The sequence below is a fragment of the Saccharomyces kudriavzevii genome (genome assembly GCF_947243775.1).
Source record: "Saccharomyces kudriavzevii IFO 1802 strain IFO1802 genome assembly, chromosome: 16".
Lineage (NCBI taxonomy): Eukaryota > Fungi > Ascomycota > Saccharomycetes > Saccharomycetales > Saccharomycetaceae > Saccharomyces > Saccharomyces kudriavzevii.
The window spans coordinates 484494-504166 of record NC_079287.1 but is presented as its reverse complement, the minus strand read 5'-3'; the positions used below and the strand labels follow the sequence as shown (position 1 = coordinate 504166).

Genomic DNA, 19673 nt, shown 5'->3' with positions numbered 1-19673 from the left:
TTGTTTCTGTGGGGGGCTGAATGAGATGGGGTGGTCCTCCGGCGAGGACTGGGTGGAACGCACGAGGAGGGGTACACCCAGACCTGCACTTACGCACGCTTCCTCTCTCACTCGGCGGCTATTTAACATGCGCACCACTTTACGAGAAAGAGGAAAGAGATATCGAAACAATTTTGAAGATGCGAAACGAGGCCGACGAAAATACAATGACGGATATTGCAGCAGTTTACGATGTTCTGGTAGTTGGGTGTGGCCCTGGCGGTTTCACCGCGGCCACACAGGCTGCGCAAGCGGGACTGCGCACGGCATGCGTTGACCAGCGTGCCTCGCTGGGAGGAACCTACCTCGTAGATGGAGCAGTACCTTCCAAGACGTTACTGGATGAGTCGTACTTCTATCGGCTTTTACAGCAGCAAGAACTGGTTGAGCAGCGAGGCGTGAGGCTACCTTACCCAAGACTTGACATGCAAGCAGCACAGAGTGCTCTCAAGCGGAATATAGAACGTTTGAGCAAAGTGTATAAATGCGAGCTATCTAAAAATAATGTTACTGTGTATAAAGGAACGGCTGAGTTTACAGGCCCATACTGTGTCGAGATTTCACAGCGCGGGCTAGGCAGTTTCATCGTAGAGGCAAGGTACATAGTCGTGGCAACGGGATCCGCGGTCATTCAATGTCCGGGCGTAGCTATTGATGAAGACAAGATAGTTTCATCTGACAAGGCTTTGTCTCTGAATTACATACCCCCACGCTTTTCTATCATCGGCGGCGGCACTATTGGCCTGGAAATCGCGTGTATTTTCAATAATTTCGGCTCCCGAGTAACCATCATCGAGTCTCAAAGCGAGATCTGCCAAAATATGGATGATGAGTTAGCGTGCGCTACCAAGACACTCTTGCAGTCTCAGGGTATTGTCTTCCTACTGAACACTAGGGTACAGTCAGCGGGAACGAATGCCGCGGGTCAGCTGGATGTCACGCTGCTTAATAAGCTGTCGAAGAATACGTGTGTACATCATTGTGATATGCTGATGGTCTCTATCGGTAGGCGGCCCCTTCTGGAGGGCTTGAACATTTCTAAGATTGGCTTGGATGAGCGGGATTTTGTGGACAATGTTGATGAACAAACGCAAAGTTTACTGAAGTTCCCCCATATTAAGCCAATAGGTGATGTCACTTTGGGCCCCATGTTGGCTTTGAAAGCAGAACAACAAGCTACAAGGGCCATTCAATCTATACTCTCCACAGACTCCATCTCGACTTCGAATTGCGGTTTCTCACCAAACGTGCTATACTGCCAACCTCAAATTGGTTGGGTCGGGTACACTGAACAGCAATTGATTTCCGCTCATACCCCGTATCAGACAGGTAAGGTTCTGTTCTCACAAAACGTAAGATATAACACATTATTGTCACAGAAAGAGAGCGATCTTATTCCGGCTTTTATCAAAGTATTGGTGGACTCTCGTAACATGAAAATACTTGGTGTTCATATGATAAATGACGATGCAAATGAATTACTATCGCAGGCGTCCATGGCGGTGTCGCTTGGTCTTAATGCCTACGATATTTGTAAGGTGCCATTTCCGCACCCAAGCTTATCCGAATCGTTCAAGCAAGCAACGCAGTTGGCAGTGGCGAGTGGAATTTCACCTAGCGTAAATGTCCGGGAATAAACAAACATTGCAGATTTCCTTTAATCCCGTTTTCACACCATACTCCTTGATCAGCCCGTAGCAAATCTCGTCCAAATCCATTTGGTCAAATCTTTCTCCACCTTTCCATAAGTTTATTGAGATCTTACTCATGGGCAAAAAACAATTGGGAGGTTGTGTGCTCTCACCGGACATTATGATGAAGAAATTTATCTGCAATTTTATCGTTGTCAACCCTCCCTCTCTAATCACCCTTTCGATCACCAATGAGTCGCCGTTATTCATAAGATAGCATTTGGATTTCCTTTTCAATAAATTAATTAGATTCTGGAAAATTCCGATTTTTCTAGATTTGATCTTATCAAATTCATAAAGACTCAGAAGACAGTTCTGGAAGTTACGAGTTGCCAACAATTGCTTGGCTTTTAGCTTAACGTTTGTGGAAATTCGCAAGATGTCCCATTTCAGCAGCGTGGAATCTTCAAACTCATAGAACATTTTGAACTGGATTTCAAATGGATTCATCGTGTTTCTGCAAAATTTGAAATTGACCACCAGAATTTCAATACCCTCTTTATGCACTCTGTCTCTGGATTGCACAGAAATTTGGACATGCGGATATGTGTGGTCTCTTAAGTAGCTCAGCCGTAGATTCATATTCAATAAAGGCAATGTATCGTACTTTGTAATTAGTTCCTTTTGCAAATTAGTTAGTCCATTGATACTTTGGACGCGTTTGCGGTCATCCGCCACAGAGTTGGGTTTAGAAGACGAAATCGAGATCAAATCAAGAAAATCCTGCGTAATATCGCTTTGCAAGATATCACCATTCTTTGCTTTCTTGGCAGCATCTTCCTTCACCAGGATATTTTGGTACGACTGGATCTCTTGCAGGAGAGTGTTCCTTCTCGTCAACAAGGCTTCCTTCTCCTCTTGCAGTCTCAAGGCGCGTAGCTCCTCATCATTCAATAGCGATAGTTGCTGCTTCTCGTCCTCATCAACGTCGGCGTTGTCCTGTTCAGTCTGCTTTGGGTTCACAACATCTTCTAAACTCAAATGTGAATTTGATGTATCTTGCGAATTTGTCGTATCAGAAGTAAAATCCATTTGTGCCGTTCCTGCCCACTTTGTACTCACAATAGATAACACTAAACCTAAACTATACACTGCTTATATAACTTTAAACTACGCGTCTCTGATTTTTCGGACAAGTTCATCTCATAAATGGCTACTATTATAACCGCCTCTGGCAAGATAATGGCACGCTAGGGCACCTTTGACCTTTGCCGCGACTTTCACAATCTAAGGCAAATTAGTCACTTGCGCAAGTATTGTTATCTGGACCTCTTGGCACATTTTTGCCTGTGCAGCTTTGCTTTTTTTCAATGTGCGAGGACCCACGTGGCTTAATACAACGCAACGCAGTCGCTACCACGTGCATGCGATTTTACAAGCACAAGGACGAAAACGTGGAAACACACGTATATACACACCCGACATTAGAGGCGGAAATTCATTCAGAAATAACTTTAAATAGAGGGTCAAGTACGGCATACGTCGAGTATTCTATCTCGATTTCAGTCCATCATTGCAACATCGAAAGGGTCCAACAGCGGGTAATAGCACGCGAAATAGACGGATCTAATTTAAGTAGGACTCCTTACTGTCTTTATCATTGCTACTATTATCCATTTTTCTTTCATCCTCCGGTGAGCAGCACAATTTACTTCGTTCTTTCGTTTGTTAAGTTTGCAAAATGCTATTTGGTATCAAGTTGGCCAACGATGTGTATTCTCCTTGGAAAGATTCTTATATCGATTATGAAAGGTTGAAGAAGTTACTCAAGGAGAGCGTCATACATGATGGCCGCGGTGCCGTCGACAATTGGTCTGAAAGAAATGAATCAGACTTTGTTGAGGCCTTGGATAAAGAGCTAGAGAAGGTTTACACTTTTCAAATATCCAAATATAACGCTGTCTTGCGAAAATTAGATGGTTTAGAGAAAGATACGAAATCCGTTGAAACAATCAAGAGACTTAACTCTGAACAATTTAAAAACACTTTAGAGGAATGCTTAGATGAGGCGCAGAGATTAGACAATTTTGATAGATTAAATTTCACCGGCTTCATCAAGATTGTGAAGAAACACGACAAATTACATCCAAACTACCCTTCTGTGAAGTCACTTTTGCAAGTTAGATTGAAAGAACTTCCTTTCAATAACTCAGAAGAGTACTCTCCCCTGCTGTATAGGATTTCATACCTTTATGAGTTCTTGAGATCAAATTATGATCATCCAAATACGATGTCTAAATCATTAGCAAGTACTTCCAAATTGTCTCACTTTTCCAATCTTGAAGATGCTAGTTTTAAGAGTTACAAGTTTTGGGTTCACGATGACAATATCATGGAAGTGAAAGCAAGAATTTTGAGGCATTTACCTGCCCTACTTTATGCGTCTGTTCCGAACGAAAATGACGACTTTGTTGATAATTTAGAATCAGATGTCCGCATGCAACCTGAAGCGCGCTTGAATATGGCTACGAAGACTAATAGTCTTTTGAGTGATACTAATAGTAATGAAGATGTTGAGATTGGAAAACCAAAGAGCTCTATTTTCCCACAATCATATGATCCAACAATCACCACACTGTATTTTGACAATGAATTTTTTGACTTGTATAATAACAGACTGTTGAAAATCAGTGCTGCGCCCACGCTAAGGTTGAGATGGATAGGTAAACTACTGGACAAACCTGATATCTTATTGGAAAAGAGGACTTTCACGGAGAATACTGAAAATGGTAACTCTAGTTTTGAAGAAATCAGATTACAAATGAAAGCCAAATTTATCAACAATTTCATCTTCAAAAACGACCCCAACTACAAAACCTATTTGATCAACCAATTGAGAGAAAGAGGTACTCAAAAGGAGGATCTAGAAAAATTATCCAGAGACTTTGATAACATTCAAAGCTTCATAGTTGAAGAAAAGCTGCAACCAGTGCTAAGAGCTACTTATAATAGAACTGCTTTTCAAATTCCTGGAGATCAAGGTATTAGAGTCACCATCGATTCCAACATCATGTACATTAGAGAGGATTCTTTGGACAAGGATAGACCCATCAGAAACCCAACCAACTGGCATCGTGATGATATTGATTCTAATATTCCTAATCCATTGAGATTTCTAAGACCGGGAGAATATTCGAAATTCCCATATTCCGTAATGGAGATCAAGGTCATAAACAACGATAATTCCCATATGCCCAATCATGAATGGATCAAAGATTTGACTAATTCGCACTTAGTTAACGAAGTTCCCAAATTTTCTTTATATTTACAAGGTGTGGCTTCATTATTTGGTGAAGACGATAAATATATCAACATTTTACCATTTTGGTTGCCTGATTTGGAGACCGACATCAGGAAGAATCCGCAACAGGCTTATGAAGAAGAGAAAAAGACTTTACAAAGGCAAAAAAACATTCATGATAAACTTGACAACATGAGAAGATTATCCAAGATCTCACAGCCAGATAGAGCGCCTATTGAGAGGAGACAACAGGAGCAAAGAGATCCGAGTATTCACCACATTGTTGTTGATTTAGAAGATCACGAATCATCAGATGAAGAAGGTACAGCATCCAAAAAATCTGAAGCAAAAAAGGGGAAAAAATTCAAAACAAATGCAGCTTTTTTGAAAATTCTTGCAGGAAAAAATATTTCAGAAAATGGAACTGATCCTTACTCTGATGATACGGACGCTGCCTCTTCTATTCAACTGCCTCCGGGAGTTAAGAAACCAGTTCATCTCTTGAAAAACGCTGGTCCTGTCAGAGTGGAAGCAAAAGTTTGGCTTGCCAATGAGCGTACATTCAATAGATGGTTAAGCGTAACCACATTGTTGAGTGTATTGACGTTTTCTATCTATAACTCAGTTCAAAAGGCCGAATTTCCACACCTAGCTGATTTGTTAGCTTATGTGTATTTCTTTTTGACCTTGTTCTGTGGGTTATGGGCATATAGGACCTATTTGAAAAGATTGACTCTCATTAAAGGTAGAAGTGGTAAGCATCTGGATGCTCCCATGGGGCCCATTCTGGTTGCCCTTGTGTTGATAGTCACTCTAGTTCTTAACTTTAGTGTAGCTTTTAAAGAAGCGGCTAGAAAGGAAAGAGAATTGATAAACGTTTCCTCTCAATCTTCATTACCAAGTACTCTGAAACCGATTCAAGATTTTATCTTTCATCTGGTTGGAGAAAAGTAGTTTTCAAGTGTCTTCTAATATATATAATTAATTAATTTGAAGCATCAATCAAGATTATAATTGATTAGTTATTCTTGTTTGTTTATTTTGCATTTCCGTATTAAATCATATTAAGTCGGTCTTCGCTGAGGCGCGCCCGCCTCTTTTTCATTCTCAAAGATTTAGAGTGCACATGTATGGCAAGCATGTGTTAATAGTCAAGACAACTAACAAGGACTGACGCGTTCGTCATTAGTTTGACAAATTGACCCTTATAATAAGAGCTATTCGTTAATACCGGATTCTTTCCTTTTTTTCTTTCACTTCTCTGGCCCTCAAGATATCATAAAATAATGTCAGCAGAAGTGGATGAACACAGAAAGCCACTACAACATCATAAAAAGAACGCTTACTCCCCCTTATTCTCTCCAATTTCCACATATAGGTACTATCCGAATAATCGAACATTCAATAAGCGATCTGAATCCAGAAGATCAGCCAGTTTCAGTGGTATTCATAAAAAGAAGTTCAATTCGTCAAGATACAATTACCTAAACGATCGACGTGTGTTATCGATGGGGGAAGAAACTAAAGATAGCTCTGAGAACATTAATAGAGGCGGTCTTTTGGAAGGCCTAAAAGAGACGCTTTGGAATTCAAGTAGATACTTATGGCACACGTTTGTAAAAAGGGAACCTCGTAGCGAAAATAGCACTGAAATTGATAGAAATAGTAGTAGCGATAATAGCGACGTTGAAGGAAAAGGTTCCAGAAGAGGTAGTTACGCACAATATAGTTTACGCCCGGAGTCTCCCTTAGATATAAGAAAACATAAGTTCGATACTTCGATGTGGGTTATGCCAAGTAAAAAAAGAAAAATTGAACGTAAAGATAAATATCTGCCTTCAAATTCTTCAGTTAGATCTTCAGTCTTCCGGGAAAGTAGCCGTGATAGGGACAGTACCATGACTTTCTCGAAAGACCCTTTTGGTTGGAATAAGTGGAAGACAAGCACCATTGGTTCCAGCTCAGATAATACCAATTCTGGTCAAAATAACTATAGCAGGCCCCAGTATGGAAGTGCTTTTATCAGAAAAAATAAAATTGGCAAACAAAACATTAATAATACTAAATTAGTCTCAAGAGCCCAATCTGAGGAAGTAATATATTTACGACAGATATTCAACGGAGAATATAAAGTTCCAAAAATATTGGAGGATGAAAGAGAAAAGCAGTTGAAGTTAATGGATTTGGATAAGGCAAAAGATACAGGGTTGAAAAAATCTATTATTGATTTAACTGAAAAGATTAAGACAATTTTAATTGAAAATAATAATAAAAATAAAACACAGGCAAAAGATAAAGATGATGATGATCTTATACTTGTTAAAGAAAATAAGGTGTCCTCTTTAGAAAGAAAACATAAAATATATCTGCATCAAAAACTAAAATTTGATAGATCAATATTAGAATTTGAGAAAGATTTCAAGAAATATAATGAAATTTTGAATGAAAGAAAAAAGATTCAGGAAGACTTGAAAAGGAAGAAAGAACAGCTGGTCAAAAAGAAACTTGTTCCTGAACTAAGCGAGAAAGACGACCTCCAAGTGCAGAAAATTTTAGAATCCAGGGAAAATACTCAACTAATGAATAGAGATAACTTGGAGATAACTGTACGTGATTTTAAGACTTTGGCACCAAGAAGATGGCTAAATGACACTATCATAGAATTTTTTATGAAATACATTGAGAAATCAGCACCTAATACAGTGGCGTTCAATTCATTTTTTTATACCAATCTATCAGAAAGGGGATATCAGGGTGTTCGGAGGTGGATGAAGAGAAAGAAGACACAAATTGGTGAACTAGATAAAATATTCACACCAATTAATTTAAACCAATCTCATTGGGCGCTAGGTATAATTGATTTGAAAAAGAAAACAATAAGCTATGTGGATTCATTAGCGAATGGCCCCAATGCCATGAGTTTTGCTATATTGACTGATTTACAGAAATACGTCATAGAAGAAAGTAAGCATACAATAGGAGAAGAATTCGATTTGATTCATTTAGATTGTCCACAGCAACCTAACGGCTATGACTGCGGTATTTATGTCTGTATGAATACTCTGTACGGGAGTTCGGATGCTCCCTTCAACTTTGATTATAATGATGCTATTAGAATGAGAAGATTCATCGCACATTTGATTTTAATAGATGCTTTAAGATGAATGTCTTTTTTACATTATTTATCATCAGTCAAAGGTAAATAAAAATGCTCTAACCGTTTGATGTGACGAGAAGTGCAATGTCGATCAAACTTGATGAAACTACTAGGTCGAATTTCTTTACATTGCATCAACGAATAAAGCTGACATTGCCAATGGTAGTAGTTGCCGGGGCGATATGAATCATCACGTCATAACATATAGCAATCATTTTACACTTGACAAGGGCTAAAAAATGGAGAATTTTCCCCTCGATTCTTTTTCTCAAGTATAATTAATGCTGGCGTCAACGATTCTACGGAAGTAAGTGTACTATTGGTGGCAAGTGATGTCTAAGTTGTGAAAATATGAATTTAGTATGTTAGGTTTTACATTAGTCTTGTTGAAATTTTAAATAATTTAATGTTCACATGACTCATTTGATGTCAAGGAGACGAGTTTATATTTTTATAGTTTTTCTGTTATCAAACAATAAAATGAGCATCCCTTTCTTTTTTCGATGGTTTTGTTTTCAGGGTCAGAAAGCTTGCCGTCAGAACAAATTATAAAAGCACACATCTAAAAAAAACTGGAAAAGAAAAAATAAGAGAAAAATATCTGAATATATCAATTTTAAAAACTGCTTGACTACCTGTTGTTGAAGATAGAATTATTTGTACCATTCTCAATGCATTGCTGTTGCCGTATCTTTTTTTCCATTTTCTTTCTATAGGCTATGCCACATCGGCTGCAGAGCTCAACATTCCCTTCGGGTCCACTTCTCCACTGAGAAGTCCAGGTGTCACCGCATGTGGCGCATTCTTTTGGCTGTCCGTTGGGAAGTATGGTTTGCTTCTTTCTGCTTTTTGGCCTATGTGCTGCCGAGGATTTCTTTCCACTGGATGACAACGGCAGTGATGACAAGGATGAAGGTGCTGGAGTTGCCGAGTCATGTAGAGAGTGACCAAGGCGACTTTCCTCTTTCAACTTTGAACCCAGTGCAGTATTCAAGCTTTTGATTTTTTGGCCGAGAATATCTGCCCTTTTCAAATCTGGCTTGACGCCAGTACCTTGGATACTACGTACTGGACTGCAATAGTCAGGATTAGCAGCAATAAATAAGACCATCTGCACAAAACGATCGAACTGAAATTTAGTTCGGCCACTCGGGCCGCTAATGTTGTTTACTTTTTGTTCTTTGTTATATAACATTATGTGAGTTGAACACACTTCTTCTCACGTGCTAATATGCAATATAGCTACAATAAATCAATTATTAAAGCAAATATGTTGGTAACACTGAGGTATTAGTATTTCAACCAGGATTTGAGCTATGAAACATTTCTTTGTTGTTTATAGGGCCTGCTATGTAGGAAAGTAGACCTTTACAACAAAAAAATCAATGACTACGGAAAAGGTGCTTTTTACTGACGCATTCATTATTTTCCAGCACAAGAATGGCTTTTGTGGTGTATGACTTTGAGGAGCTGCCATGTTTTCTGTGAAACCCGGCAATGTTCAAAAGTGGACCCTTAATTCTTGAACAATAGGTAAGCGCGGCTGATTTTTGACATAAAAGGACAACAAAGTTGACACAATAGTGTCACTTCTTACAAAGACAGGGCAAACTGTTGCATACTTTGAAGCAATTTTACATGTTCAGCAGTTGGTATTCTCTGATTTAAAAAAAAAAATCATGCTTCAAAAATGTAAGAAAACCTGGTATTTTCAAAGCAATATTACTTTCAAGAGTTTTTCGTTTATCCTTTAAGGGATGCACATACCAACGAAAAAAGACGTTCATCTACCTTTATTCCTTTTTCCGGACAGCATGCACACTTTTGGTTTCCATATGGAGTGTTGCCTCGGAAAATCATAATTGCAATAAGAATGGGCTTTGTTTTGTTTAGTGAATTCAAGGCGGCATTGATTTTGAGATTGGCAATCATTTAGACATCACGAACTTCTGCAGTAAAGTCAGAGAGAAATAAAGTATACGTGGACAGTATGTATTAACTGAGAAACTTTTAAGGAGCACTTACAGTGGAAGAAATGAATATTTCAAAGGAGTGAAAAATTAGGGCAAGGATTCAAACCATTTTTTCAACCTACGAATTATACAAATAAAGTCGGCATATAAATACTATCGGGCTAATCCAATTATACCCAAATTGGTGCTCCAACAGAGCTTACGAGACTACGAAATATTACATGAGCGCCTCCAAAACATCATCGTCATCATCGTCATCATCGTCATCTGTTGCCTTAATGTGTAATTCGGCATCATAATCTTTAATCTCTTGCTCTTGTTCTTCCTCTTCTGTTCTCAAGAAGTAATATATTCTATCCGTCAAATCCTCATCGTTAATAAGTTCATTAATCTCGTTCCAGGAAAGCCTTTGAAGTTTATTGAAGCTTTTGATTTTTTTGCGTAAATTGAAATAATCAATCTTTGACACTCCAGGAATATTCAATAACTTCTTGAATTTGGATTCATTATCGCCATTTTTTAAGCCCACTGACGCGCTACTCTTGGCATGCGATATGGTTTTGTTTGTTCCTAATATGACTGCATCACTCGGGTCTGGTTGTTCACGCCCTAATTTTAACTCTAAAATTATATTTACAGTTTGAAGTGGTGAAGAAGACCATATAATCTTCAGAGTGGGAAATCTTAATACCAGCTTGGCTAATTTTAACTGAATCTCGTCCTGAGAGAGCTTGCTCGATATAGGGTGAACAGTTGATATGTCTTTATTCTTAAAATTTCTTCTTTCGCTGAAAGGTTCCAAAGAAAACGACTGTCCTTCGTCAAACTCAATTAAAAGAGTCGGATATTTATAGTGTTTTAGCATTTTTTTACATTGGGCAGCTAATCTGTTATTCTGTAGTGAACCAATTAAATCAGAAATTGATTTCCTTTCGAGACAGATGTCCGGAGTTATCACATAATCACCAACTGTCAACATACAGGGAATAACCCTGATACCATATCGATAAAGTAGACCAGGTAATGAAGCGTTAAACTCACGTGTATCCACAATGACCACATCCTGAGTGAAATTATGGAATCCGTGCTGCCCCCCTGCATTTCTGGTGTTTGATTTTCGCAATTTTGAAAGTTTCAACTTCCTTTCAGCTAAATTTTTGTAATGGGAAAGATCTTCACTTGTTTCAAAATGATGCGACAGAATTGCATTCTCCCGAATCAACTTTGTGAAGGCATCCTTCTCTCTTTTGATCGCGGTCAGATGACTTTGTTCTTCAATACTCTCACCATAATACATAAAATATACCTTCGGTTGCAAGTCCTTTACTATGGCCTTATAAACTTCAATTTGCCTAATAAACGATACATCAGGTTCGAACATTATAATATAAGAAGGCATCATTTCCTGCAATGAGCAGTTATCATTGAGACTCTTGAAGGTAGATATCAAAACTTCATCTTCACGATCGACATATTCATACTCACTGCAGTATTCATCCCATGATTTTTTATCGAAGTGAGCTGCCACATGCTGGGGAAGTTCCTCCGCATACTCTAATTCTTCATTGTCAAGTTCATTGTCGCCCTCATCGATCATCACTTCATTGTCATGTTCTTGTATTTCGAAGATTTTTGAGTCGTCTGCAGCGTCTTCTTCATGATTCATATTAGCGTCTTCCTTTTGACCATCATTCAGATTATCACTATTTTCCTTTTTGATTTCTTCAGCCAACTTTTGATCCTCTAAAACTTCCTCCATATCCACATTAATCCCCGCATTTCTCAGCTTATCAACGGCCGCAACCTGCGATGCACCTCTTGTCCTCCTTCTTTTTGTGGTAACTTGTTCTTTGTAAAATGTCGAGCTAACGTTTAATGTTGCACTCTCCGGAAAAGTATCTTGGCTTTGAACGTCCTTAACCAACTTTTTCGTTTCCTCTCGCCGTTTTCTATACCATTCCAGCTTATTTAAAAGCACCTGACGCATTCCTCTCCTCTTGTTTGAAGCATTCAAGATCTTTGCTAGTTGTAAACATGTAGCATTATCGGAACAGGCAATCAAAGTAGGCCCTTGGAAGCTCTTACTCATTCTCTCATGTGCAATGTCATTTAATACATGTATTAGTTGTTCCCATTTTGGATTCTCCTCTAAATTATATTCATTTTTGTAAAAAATTCTTTTTTTCGCATATGAGATCACTAATTGTGCTTCATCCACCAATAACCATGGTGATTCTGTATATTTTCGGGATACTGACGGTTTGTTGGCATCCAAACTTAATTGAATTTCTCCAAAAAAATCGACGGCATCAGAGGCTACGAGCATCTTCAAGAGGCGACGTAAAAATCTTATATCCTTAACCAGTTGTTTTGATTCATAAGAAATCCGGTGCCAGTTTGGTACCATTACCGAGTCAATTGATCTGATAAAATTTATATCCAGAGCGTTTTCTATATTCCACCACTCTAATGCTAATTCGGGGTTTTTCCTGCTCAATTCAGCAATACATTTTTTCAAACATTCCATCAAGCCAAATTGAATTTGAGACATGGAATTCGTAAGTGACACTTTCACTTCGATAACTTTGTTATGTTCATCTATAGCATTCAAACATGAAGATACCTCTACCCTAAACCTCGGCCACAGTAAAACATTTTTTAGACGTAACTCTTTCATTTTCGTTCTGAGAGGCGAAAATTCCATGACAAAGGACTCTGGTGCCTCAGAAAAGGCCTTAATAAAGCCCCAAGTATTTTTAGATCTGTAAATTTCCAATATGAATGATTCATTTGAATTGTGCCGAAGTGAGTCTGCATTCAGTACCAACATGCCGGTAATTCTATTTGGGTGGACGATTCCGGATAGGAGATCCACAATGAGGATTCTGGAGGTAATACTCAAGATGCCACCAGAAATATACAATTTTCTTCTTTTTTCAACACTCAGAGAATCTGCAGTAACTACGCTAAAAGGCCTTTCAAAGAGTTCGTCATCATCCTCCACAGTAGTCTCTGCTTTGTCCTTTCCAGTATTAGTAAACCACGATAATTCCTCTAAGGCTTCCCTAATTCTCACATTATCTATAGGCTTCGCACATAGTACTAGAACCAGCGCTCTCTTCAGTTGTCCGTTAATGGAGGTTGGTGTAGCCAAAACATGCAGCAAATTAGCCACTATATCGAGAAGGCCTAGTCCCTTACCCATTATGACCAACGCATCTTCGGCAATCAACGAACTCTCTACTACCTTCTGTTGAAATGATAATGGTAAAGTCAACTGAATATCAACTGGTCTGATATCGTTTATATTGGGCTTAGACGTCTCTATGTCATCTGGTTCATTCGGTATCAATGGATATAGTACAGTACCCTCATCCAAAAGCTTGGCACCCTCATTGGCGACTATATCAGAATGATCTGCATCGCTGACCCCATCTTTATTTCCGTTTTTAGAACTTTGGGATACCTGAGCTGTCTGCCTAGTTAGCTCCTCTTGTAGCTCGTCATCGGAATCCCCTTGATAAAATAATTGGGACATCCGCGAAATATCTTCAATGGCACAAAATGCTACTATATACCACGCATTTTAACAATGACACACCGAAAGCATTTCGATATCCTGCATCTTCCTAAGCACTTCCTTTCCTCTACGCCACGCAGACGAAAGTTTACTCGCCCGACTTTTTTTTTCTCATATTAGACGCGATGCTGACATTGTGTATAGCCTTTTTCAGTCGATAACTGAAGCATTTTTTACTTTCAATGACGGAGGACAGTCATAGAATAAAGCAAGCAAAGGGCGTTTGAATTTGCTAACTGGCATTGTAAGACACAATTGAAGCTTTCAAATTACCATATATTTGGTCAAGTTTGTGCATTTTCAAGGATATTGGACGAGACAACTTGATTAGACTCCTTAAGCATGTCCATCAGAGATTTATACCATGAAAGGGCTTCCCCATTTATATCGTTGGAATTCTTCCCACCAAAGACTGATTTGGGGACAAGGAACTTGATGGAACGTATGCATCGTATGTCTGCCTTAGATCCACTATTCATCACAGTTACTTGGGGAGCTGGAGGTACCACTGCGGAGAAGACGCTGGCACTAGCTTCATTGGCACAGCAGACATTAAGTATACCAGTTTGTATGCATTTAACTTGCACAAACACTGACAAAACCATCATTGATGATGCGCTAGACAGATGCTATGCTGCAGGAGTCAGAAATATTCTGGCTCTTCGCGGCGATCCGCCTATTGGAGAAGATTGGTTGGATTCTCAGTCAAACGAGTCACCTTTTAAATATGCGGTCGACTTAGTTCGTTATATTAAACAAAGGCATGGGGACAAATTTTGTGTGGGGGTCGCAGCCTATCCAGAAGGTCATTGTGAAGGAGAGGCAGAAGGCAACGAGCAGGATCCATCGAAGGATCTGGTATATTTGAAAGAGAAGGTTGTGGCCGGGGCAGATTTTGTAATTACGCAACTGTTTTACGATGTTGAGAAATTCTTGACTTTTGAGACGTTGTTTCGCGAACAAATTTCGCAAGATTTACCTCTGTTCCCTGGGTTGATGCCCATCAACTCTTATCTGTTATTTCACAGAGCTGCAAAATTGTCACATGCATCCATTCCACCTTCCATATTGAACAGGTTCCCCCCAGAAATCCAATCGGATGACAATGCTGTAAAGTCTATTGGAGTGGATATTCTTATTGAATTAGTCCAAGAAATATATCAAAGAACATCGGGTAGAATCAAAGGGTTTCATTTCTACACCTTGAATCTGGAAAAAGCCATTGCTCAAATCGTTTCACAGTCCTTTGTCTTATCGCATATCGTGAATGAATCAAGCGAAGAAGAAGGAGAAGATGAAACGGGTGGGGAAATAAGGAGTATAGAGAACGTACCGATAGAGGACGCTGATGGGGATATTGTATTAGATGACTCAAACGAAGATACCGCTGCAAACAGGAAGAGAAGAAGACACTCCAGTCTTGATTCTGCCAAGCTGATTTTCAATAGAGCTATTGTCACTGAAAAGGGCCTACGTTACAACAACGAGAATGGTTCTATGCCATCTAAAAAGGCATTAATATCTATTTCTAAGGGTCACGGGACTTTGGGCCGTGATGCCACTTGGGATGAGTTCCCCAACGGTAGATTTGGTGACTCCAGATCTCCTGCATATGGTGAAATCGATGGTTATGGGCCATCCATCAAAGTTAGTAAAAACAGAGCACTTGAATTGTGGGGGACGCCAAGGACAATCGGAGATCTCAAAGATATCTTTATAAAATATTTGGAAGGTTCAACCGATGCGATTCCATGGTCTGACTTGGGTTTATCAGCGGAAACGGCATTGATTCAGGAAGAACTAATTCAATTGAACTATCGCGGATATTTGACGTTGGCGTCCCAACCAGCCACGAATGCCACGTTAAGCAGTGACAAGATATTCGGTTGGGGGCCCGCGAAGGGGAGATTATACCAAAAAGCGTTTGTTGAGATGTTCATTCATAGGCAGCAGTGGGAAGCCACGTTGAAACCCAAGTTAGACCATTATGGACGTCGGAAATTCAGCTACTACGCGGGAGATTCATCTGGCTCATTCGAAACGAACCTGGATCCACATAGTTCTAGTGTGGTGACATGGGGTGTTTTTCCCAACAGCCAAGTGAAACAGACCACTATCATCGAGGAAGAGTCGTTCAAGGCGTGGAGAGATGAAGCGTTCAGTATCTGGTCCGAATGGGCCAAGTTGTTTTCAAGAAATACCCCGGCCAACATTCTTTTGAGACAAGTACATAGGGATTACTGTCTTGTCTCCATTGTCCATCATGACTTCAAGGAAACTGACGAGCTATGGGAAATGTTGCTGGATTAAGCGTGATATATCATTGAGTATAGATACAAAAAATGCGACAAAAAATGTAATACTTAATATATACATAAGGTGTAGAATACCCTTCAAAAAAAGAAGGGGAAGAGAGAGGGGCATGCACTAATCATTGGCTTTCCTTTTCCTGGGACCGCCATTCACGAATTGTTTGTCGCGCCGTAGTTTAGATTCCAAATAATCACAAAGTTTCTGATCTCTATTTTCGTTCCAAACTCTGTTAATGCCGCCGAGAAAAATGACTTGAGAGTCCTTCAATATGAAAACGCCTCTGCTAAACACGGTTCCCGGTAATATCACAATCTTGGAGCCCAGCGTGCAGGAGCTCCAAGATATTGGAGTGGAGTTGATTGCAAAGAAGACATCACCTGATTTATTCTGCAGCGTCAACTTGAACACCGCCTTGTTCTTGGCAGTGCTGTCATTATTGTTGTTATTGCTGGCGCGATTGTTGTCACTTCCGTTCCCTTCATCCTCCATATTCACCTGAGTGATGACCTCGTATTTCTTGGCGCTGTTCACTTGCGGCCCTGATCGTAGTCTGTCCACCTTCTGGTTTCTCGGATTCAACCTGGTCTTTATGTCATCGATCAGTGTCAGCTTGGATTTGGTGATATTCTCCACCATCAGCACCTGGAATAGCAGTTCTCTATCTACGACGATTAGTTTTTTGTCTAAGATAAGATTTTGAGCTATGCCAGCCAGCCAAGGTTCATTCTGATAAGCCCTGAAAACAAGCTGTTCTCTTGAGCCTAACGCAGAGGAATTTGCTGGTGGTGTAATATCATCTGTGATATCCTGCGATAAGATGGACGGAAAAGACATGCTACCTGGTGACCCGCGTGTTCTTTGCACTATTTTCCCCTTCCTTTCTGGCACACTGTACTGTAAAGATTGAGTGACTGGTTTATCACTTTTTTCCTTTTTCCCTTTCCTTTTTTTTTTTTCTTCCATCTTTAGTTTCCTTTCACGCCACATGTTTCCTTAGGCCATTCTCATGGCAGTGAAGTGCAGCGTCTTGGCCAATTTAGAAAAGAAAAATAATAAACGATGATGGACCCTCAGAACTGGCAGCCAAGACTGCTTGCAGTCTTGGTCTATCCTAGCATGGAATGCACGACCGCCGGATAATAGGCTGCGCCGGACCTGCCAATCGTACCATGGAGCACACTGCGAAGACTCTAGTATATGGACATGTGCCTAAATGACACGCTTAGTTGCTCTAAAAAGCATATAGGTATGGAGCCCTTTTCTGACACGAGTGATGTTGTCGCATTTACGTCACCTGTTCTCGACCCCCGGAAAAACTGCTTATGTGGACGGAACAACTCCCCCATGAAGGCTTGGTAAAGGTATTTCCGGAGGGGACACTCATCCCGGGTTTGCCACTAGGATGGCGTAGTGCCCAGCCTCGGGTGCCTCACACGTTTTGCTCAGGCGCGTGATATGGACAAGGAGAGGCACCGCACGATGTTACTTTTCTAGGCATCGGGCGGCACGCAGCCAATCACGAACGAGAAATGCAAGGTGAAGGGACAGTCTCTCCACTGCGCGCCCACGTTTTTCGGGACATTTCTCGGAGGAATGCCTCTTTTAGTACTTCACGAAACCGGAACTCATTCATCCTGTCGGAGAAAGCGCGTTAGCCTGGCACTCAAGCAGATCTTGTGGGGACCGAGAATCGTGGGACAAATGCAAAAAAGAAACGATCCGAGCTAAAGGGCACAGTAAGCAGGGCTCGCAGGGCCTTCAGTTCCTACCGAAAAGCTTAACGATATCGGTGACTCTGAAAAGTACGTGCAATAATTGTTCCGAGCATCTCGTCCTTGCGGGGTTTTCTGGGCTGGCGCGCACGGGATAAAGAGAGAAAAAAGACAAAATCTAAGAGATGAATATAGCATTTTCTTTCCTTTTTTTCTGCTTTTGTTTCCCTCTTGTCATAGCAGGAAGGACATTCCTAAGATTCATGTTTTTATATATTCTACAAAATATATTTAGTAATTTGGCAATTTGGACTCTTGGCTTAAACCGCTCTGGGGTGAAAAGAGCTCTTTGTAAGCAAACGGCGAATAAGAACACACGAGTTTGTGTACAAATGCTATCTGACTGCTTGCTGAACAACTTCAGGATAACGTCCCAAATAGGGTCAGGCGCGTATGGGCTAGTTTTCCATGTGGTGGACATACTGACCAGCCGTGAATATGCGATAAAGACAGTCTTCAAATCGTCGTCCATGGACGAGTTCTACAACAAGAACGGCTTGAACAACAACTCGCAAGTGGCTAGAGCCACCCTTCTACAGACACAGCTGTACCATTTCTTCAAGAGTTTCCAGAAGAAACTGTTTTTACCCTCAGTCGACCTGGATTCGATATTACAATTGACGGAAAACGAACTAAACAGGCTACCGCATTACAGGGAGATTGCTTTTCAGTTAAAAGTACAGTCTCACGGGAATATAGTAAAAATCCACCAAGTTCTGGAGTCATCCATTGCCACCTTCATCGTGATGGACTATTACGACAGGGACCTTTTCACCTCGATAGTGGACCACAAGCATTTTACAAATGACGGTGTCTTGATCAAGAAAGTTTTTCTACAACTTTGCTCCGCACTGGACCACTGTCATCGCCTCGGTATATATCATTGCGATATTAAACCGGAAAACGTCCTGCTAGATCGTAACGATAACGCGTATTTATGCGATTTCGGTCTTTCCACGAAGTCTAAATATTTGGCTCCAAATGTATGCGTGGGGAGTTCTTACTACATGGCTCCGGAAAGAATATTGTACTGTCTGAACACGACCACCAACGGCATACATGTCGATGAATGCTGCTCAAGCCTGCCCACGGATACGGGAGACATTTGGTCTCTAGGTATTATTCTCATCAACCTAACTTGTATCAGAAACCCATGGTTGAAGGCTCACCAAAAGGAGGACAACACATTTCATCATTTTGCTAATGATAGCAATGTCTTGAAGAAAATCCTCCCTATATCGGATGAGCTGTTCACAGTGCTGGTAAAAATCCTGCAACTAAATCCATATACAAGGATCGATATCAAAACTTTGGTTTCCGAAGTCTCCTCTATCACTTCCTTTACGAGAGAGGGTCCTTTATCTAAAGTTCCAGCCTTCTCGAGCGAGGCGTATATGGCACATATCATAAGGAATGAAAATCTATACCTGGACGGTTTATCACATTTTGCTGTTGGCAAAGAACAGCAGCAAGAACAGGAAGAAGAACAAGAAGAAGCTGAGCCGGAAAGTGATATCCCATCAACTTACAATAGCGATGGAAGTATGGAAAAGTATGAATATACCAACAATAACAACAATAACACGTTTCTAAGTTCTTCGATGGACAGTACGCCTTACCAATCAGACATCGACGACATGGGTGCTTCCAAAGACTGTAAGTTCCAACAAGATACTTTGAGAAATAGACTATTATGCTTACAAATGAATTTTTCCACTTTAACAGATGGCCCAAACGAGAAATGGTTACCAGATTATTGAGCAGGTCTCATCTTTATACCTCACTGCATTTTATTTCTCTGAGGGTTTTATTTTCCTTCAGTGCTTTATCAGGACAGCTGAAGCACAGGAAAAAATTTCCATATTTTTTTCACGAACTTACGACTTTTTCTACTTCTCTTACACCGG

At 40.2% G+C, this 19673-nt stretch overlaps 9 protein-coding genes across 9 annotated transcripts; 5 read left to right on the top strand and 4 right to left on the bottom strand.

The window, feature by feature from the left end:
* Positions 1–179: 179 nt before the first annotated feature.
* IRC15 (Irc15p) lies at positions 180–1676 on the top strand (the record flags this gene model as incomplete). The annotated part of the gene is made up of 1 exon (XM_056231836.1): positions 180–1676. The coding sequence occupies one exon, from the start codon at positions 180–182 to the stop codon at positions 1674–1676; it is 1497 nt and encodes a 498-aa protein (XP_056085615.1).
* Positions 1650–2762, bottom strand: CTF19 (Ctf19p; the record flags this gene model as incomplete). Its single annotated transcript, XM_056231835.1, has 1 exon — positions 1650–2762. One exon carries the CDS (start codon positions 2760–2762, stop codon positions 1650–1652), a length of 1113 nt encoding a protein of 370 aa, XP_056085614.1.
* Positions 2763–3411: 649 nt separating this feature from the next.
* VTC3 (vacuolar transporter chaperone) lies at positions 3412–5925 on the top strand (the record flags this gene model as incomplete). The annotated part of the gene is made up of 1 exon (XM_056231834.1): positions 3412–5925. One exon carries the CDS (start codon positions 3412–3414, stop codon positions 5923–5925), a length of 2514 nt encoding a protein of 837 aa, XP_056085613.1.
* Positions 5926–6257: 332 nt separating this feature from the next.
* ULP1 (SUMO protease ULP1) lies at positions 6258–8135 on the top strand (the record flags this gene model as incomplete). Its single annotated transcript, XM_056231833.1, has 1 exon — positions 6258–8135. The coding sequence occupies one exon, from the start codon at positions 6258–6260 to the stop codon at positions 8133–8135; it is 1878 nt and encodes a 625-aa protein (XP_056085612.1).
* Positions 8136–8759: 624 nt separating this feature from the next.
* Positions 8760–9323, bottom strand: ECM23 (Ecm23p; the record flags this gene model as incomplete). The annotated part of the gene is made up of 1 exon (XM_056231832.1): positions 8760–9323. One exon carries the CDS (start codon positions 9321–9323, stop codon positions 8760–8762), a length of 564 nt encoding a protein of 187 aa, XP_056085611.1.
* Positions 9324–10318: 995 nt separating this feature from the next.
* Positions 10319–13639, bottom strand: RAD1 (ssDNA endodeoxyribonuclease RAD1; the record flags this gene model as incomplete). Its single annotated transcript, XM_056231831.1, has 1 exon — positions 10319–13639. One exon carries the CDS (start codon positions 13637–13639, stop codon positions 10319–10321), a length of 3321 nt encoding a protein of 1106 aa, XP_056085610.1.
* Positions 13640–14023: 384 nt separating this feature from the next.
* MET12 (methylenetetrahydrofolate reductase (NAD(P)H) MET12) lies at positions 14024–15991 on the top strand (the record flags this gene model as incomplete). Its single annotated transcript, XM_056231830.1, has 1 exon — positions 14024–15991. One exon carries the CDS (start codon positions 14024–14026, stop codon positions 15989–15991), a length of 1968 nt encoding a protein of 655 aa, XP_056085609.1.
* A 117-nt stretch (positions 15992–16108) lies between these two features.
* RMI1 (Rmi1p) lies at positions 16109–16828 on the bottom strand (the record flags this gene model as incomplete). The annotated part of the gene is made up of 1 exon (XM_056231829.1): positions 16109–16828. One exon carries the CDS (start codon positions 16826–16828, stop codon positions 16109–16111), a length of 720 nt encoding a protein of 239 aa, XP_056085608.1.
* A 1270-nt stretch (positions 16829–18098) lies between these two features.
* Positions 18099–19526, top strand: SKS1 (putative serine/threonine protein kinase SKS1; the record flags this gene model as incomplete). Its single annotated transcript, XM_056231828.1, has 1 exon — positions 18099–19526. One exon carries the CDS (start codon positions 18099–18101, stop codon positions 19524–19526), a length of 1428 nt encoding a protein of 475 aa, XP_056085607.1.
* Between the last annotated feature and the right edge of the window lie 147 nt (positions 19527–19673).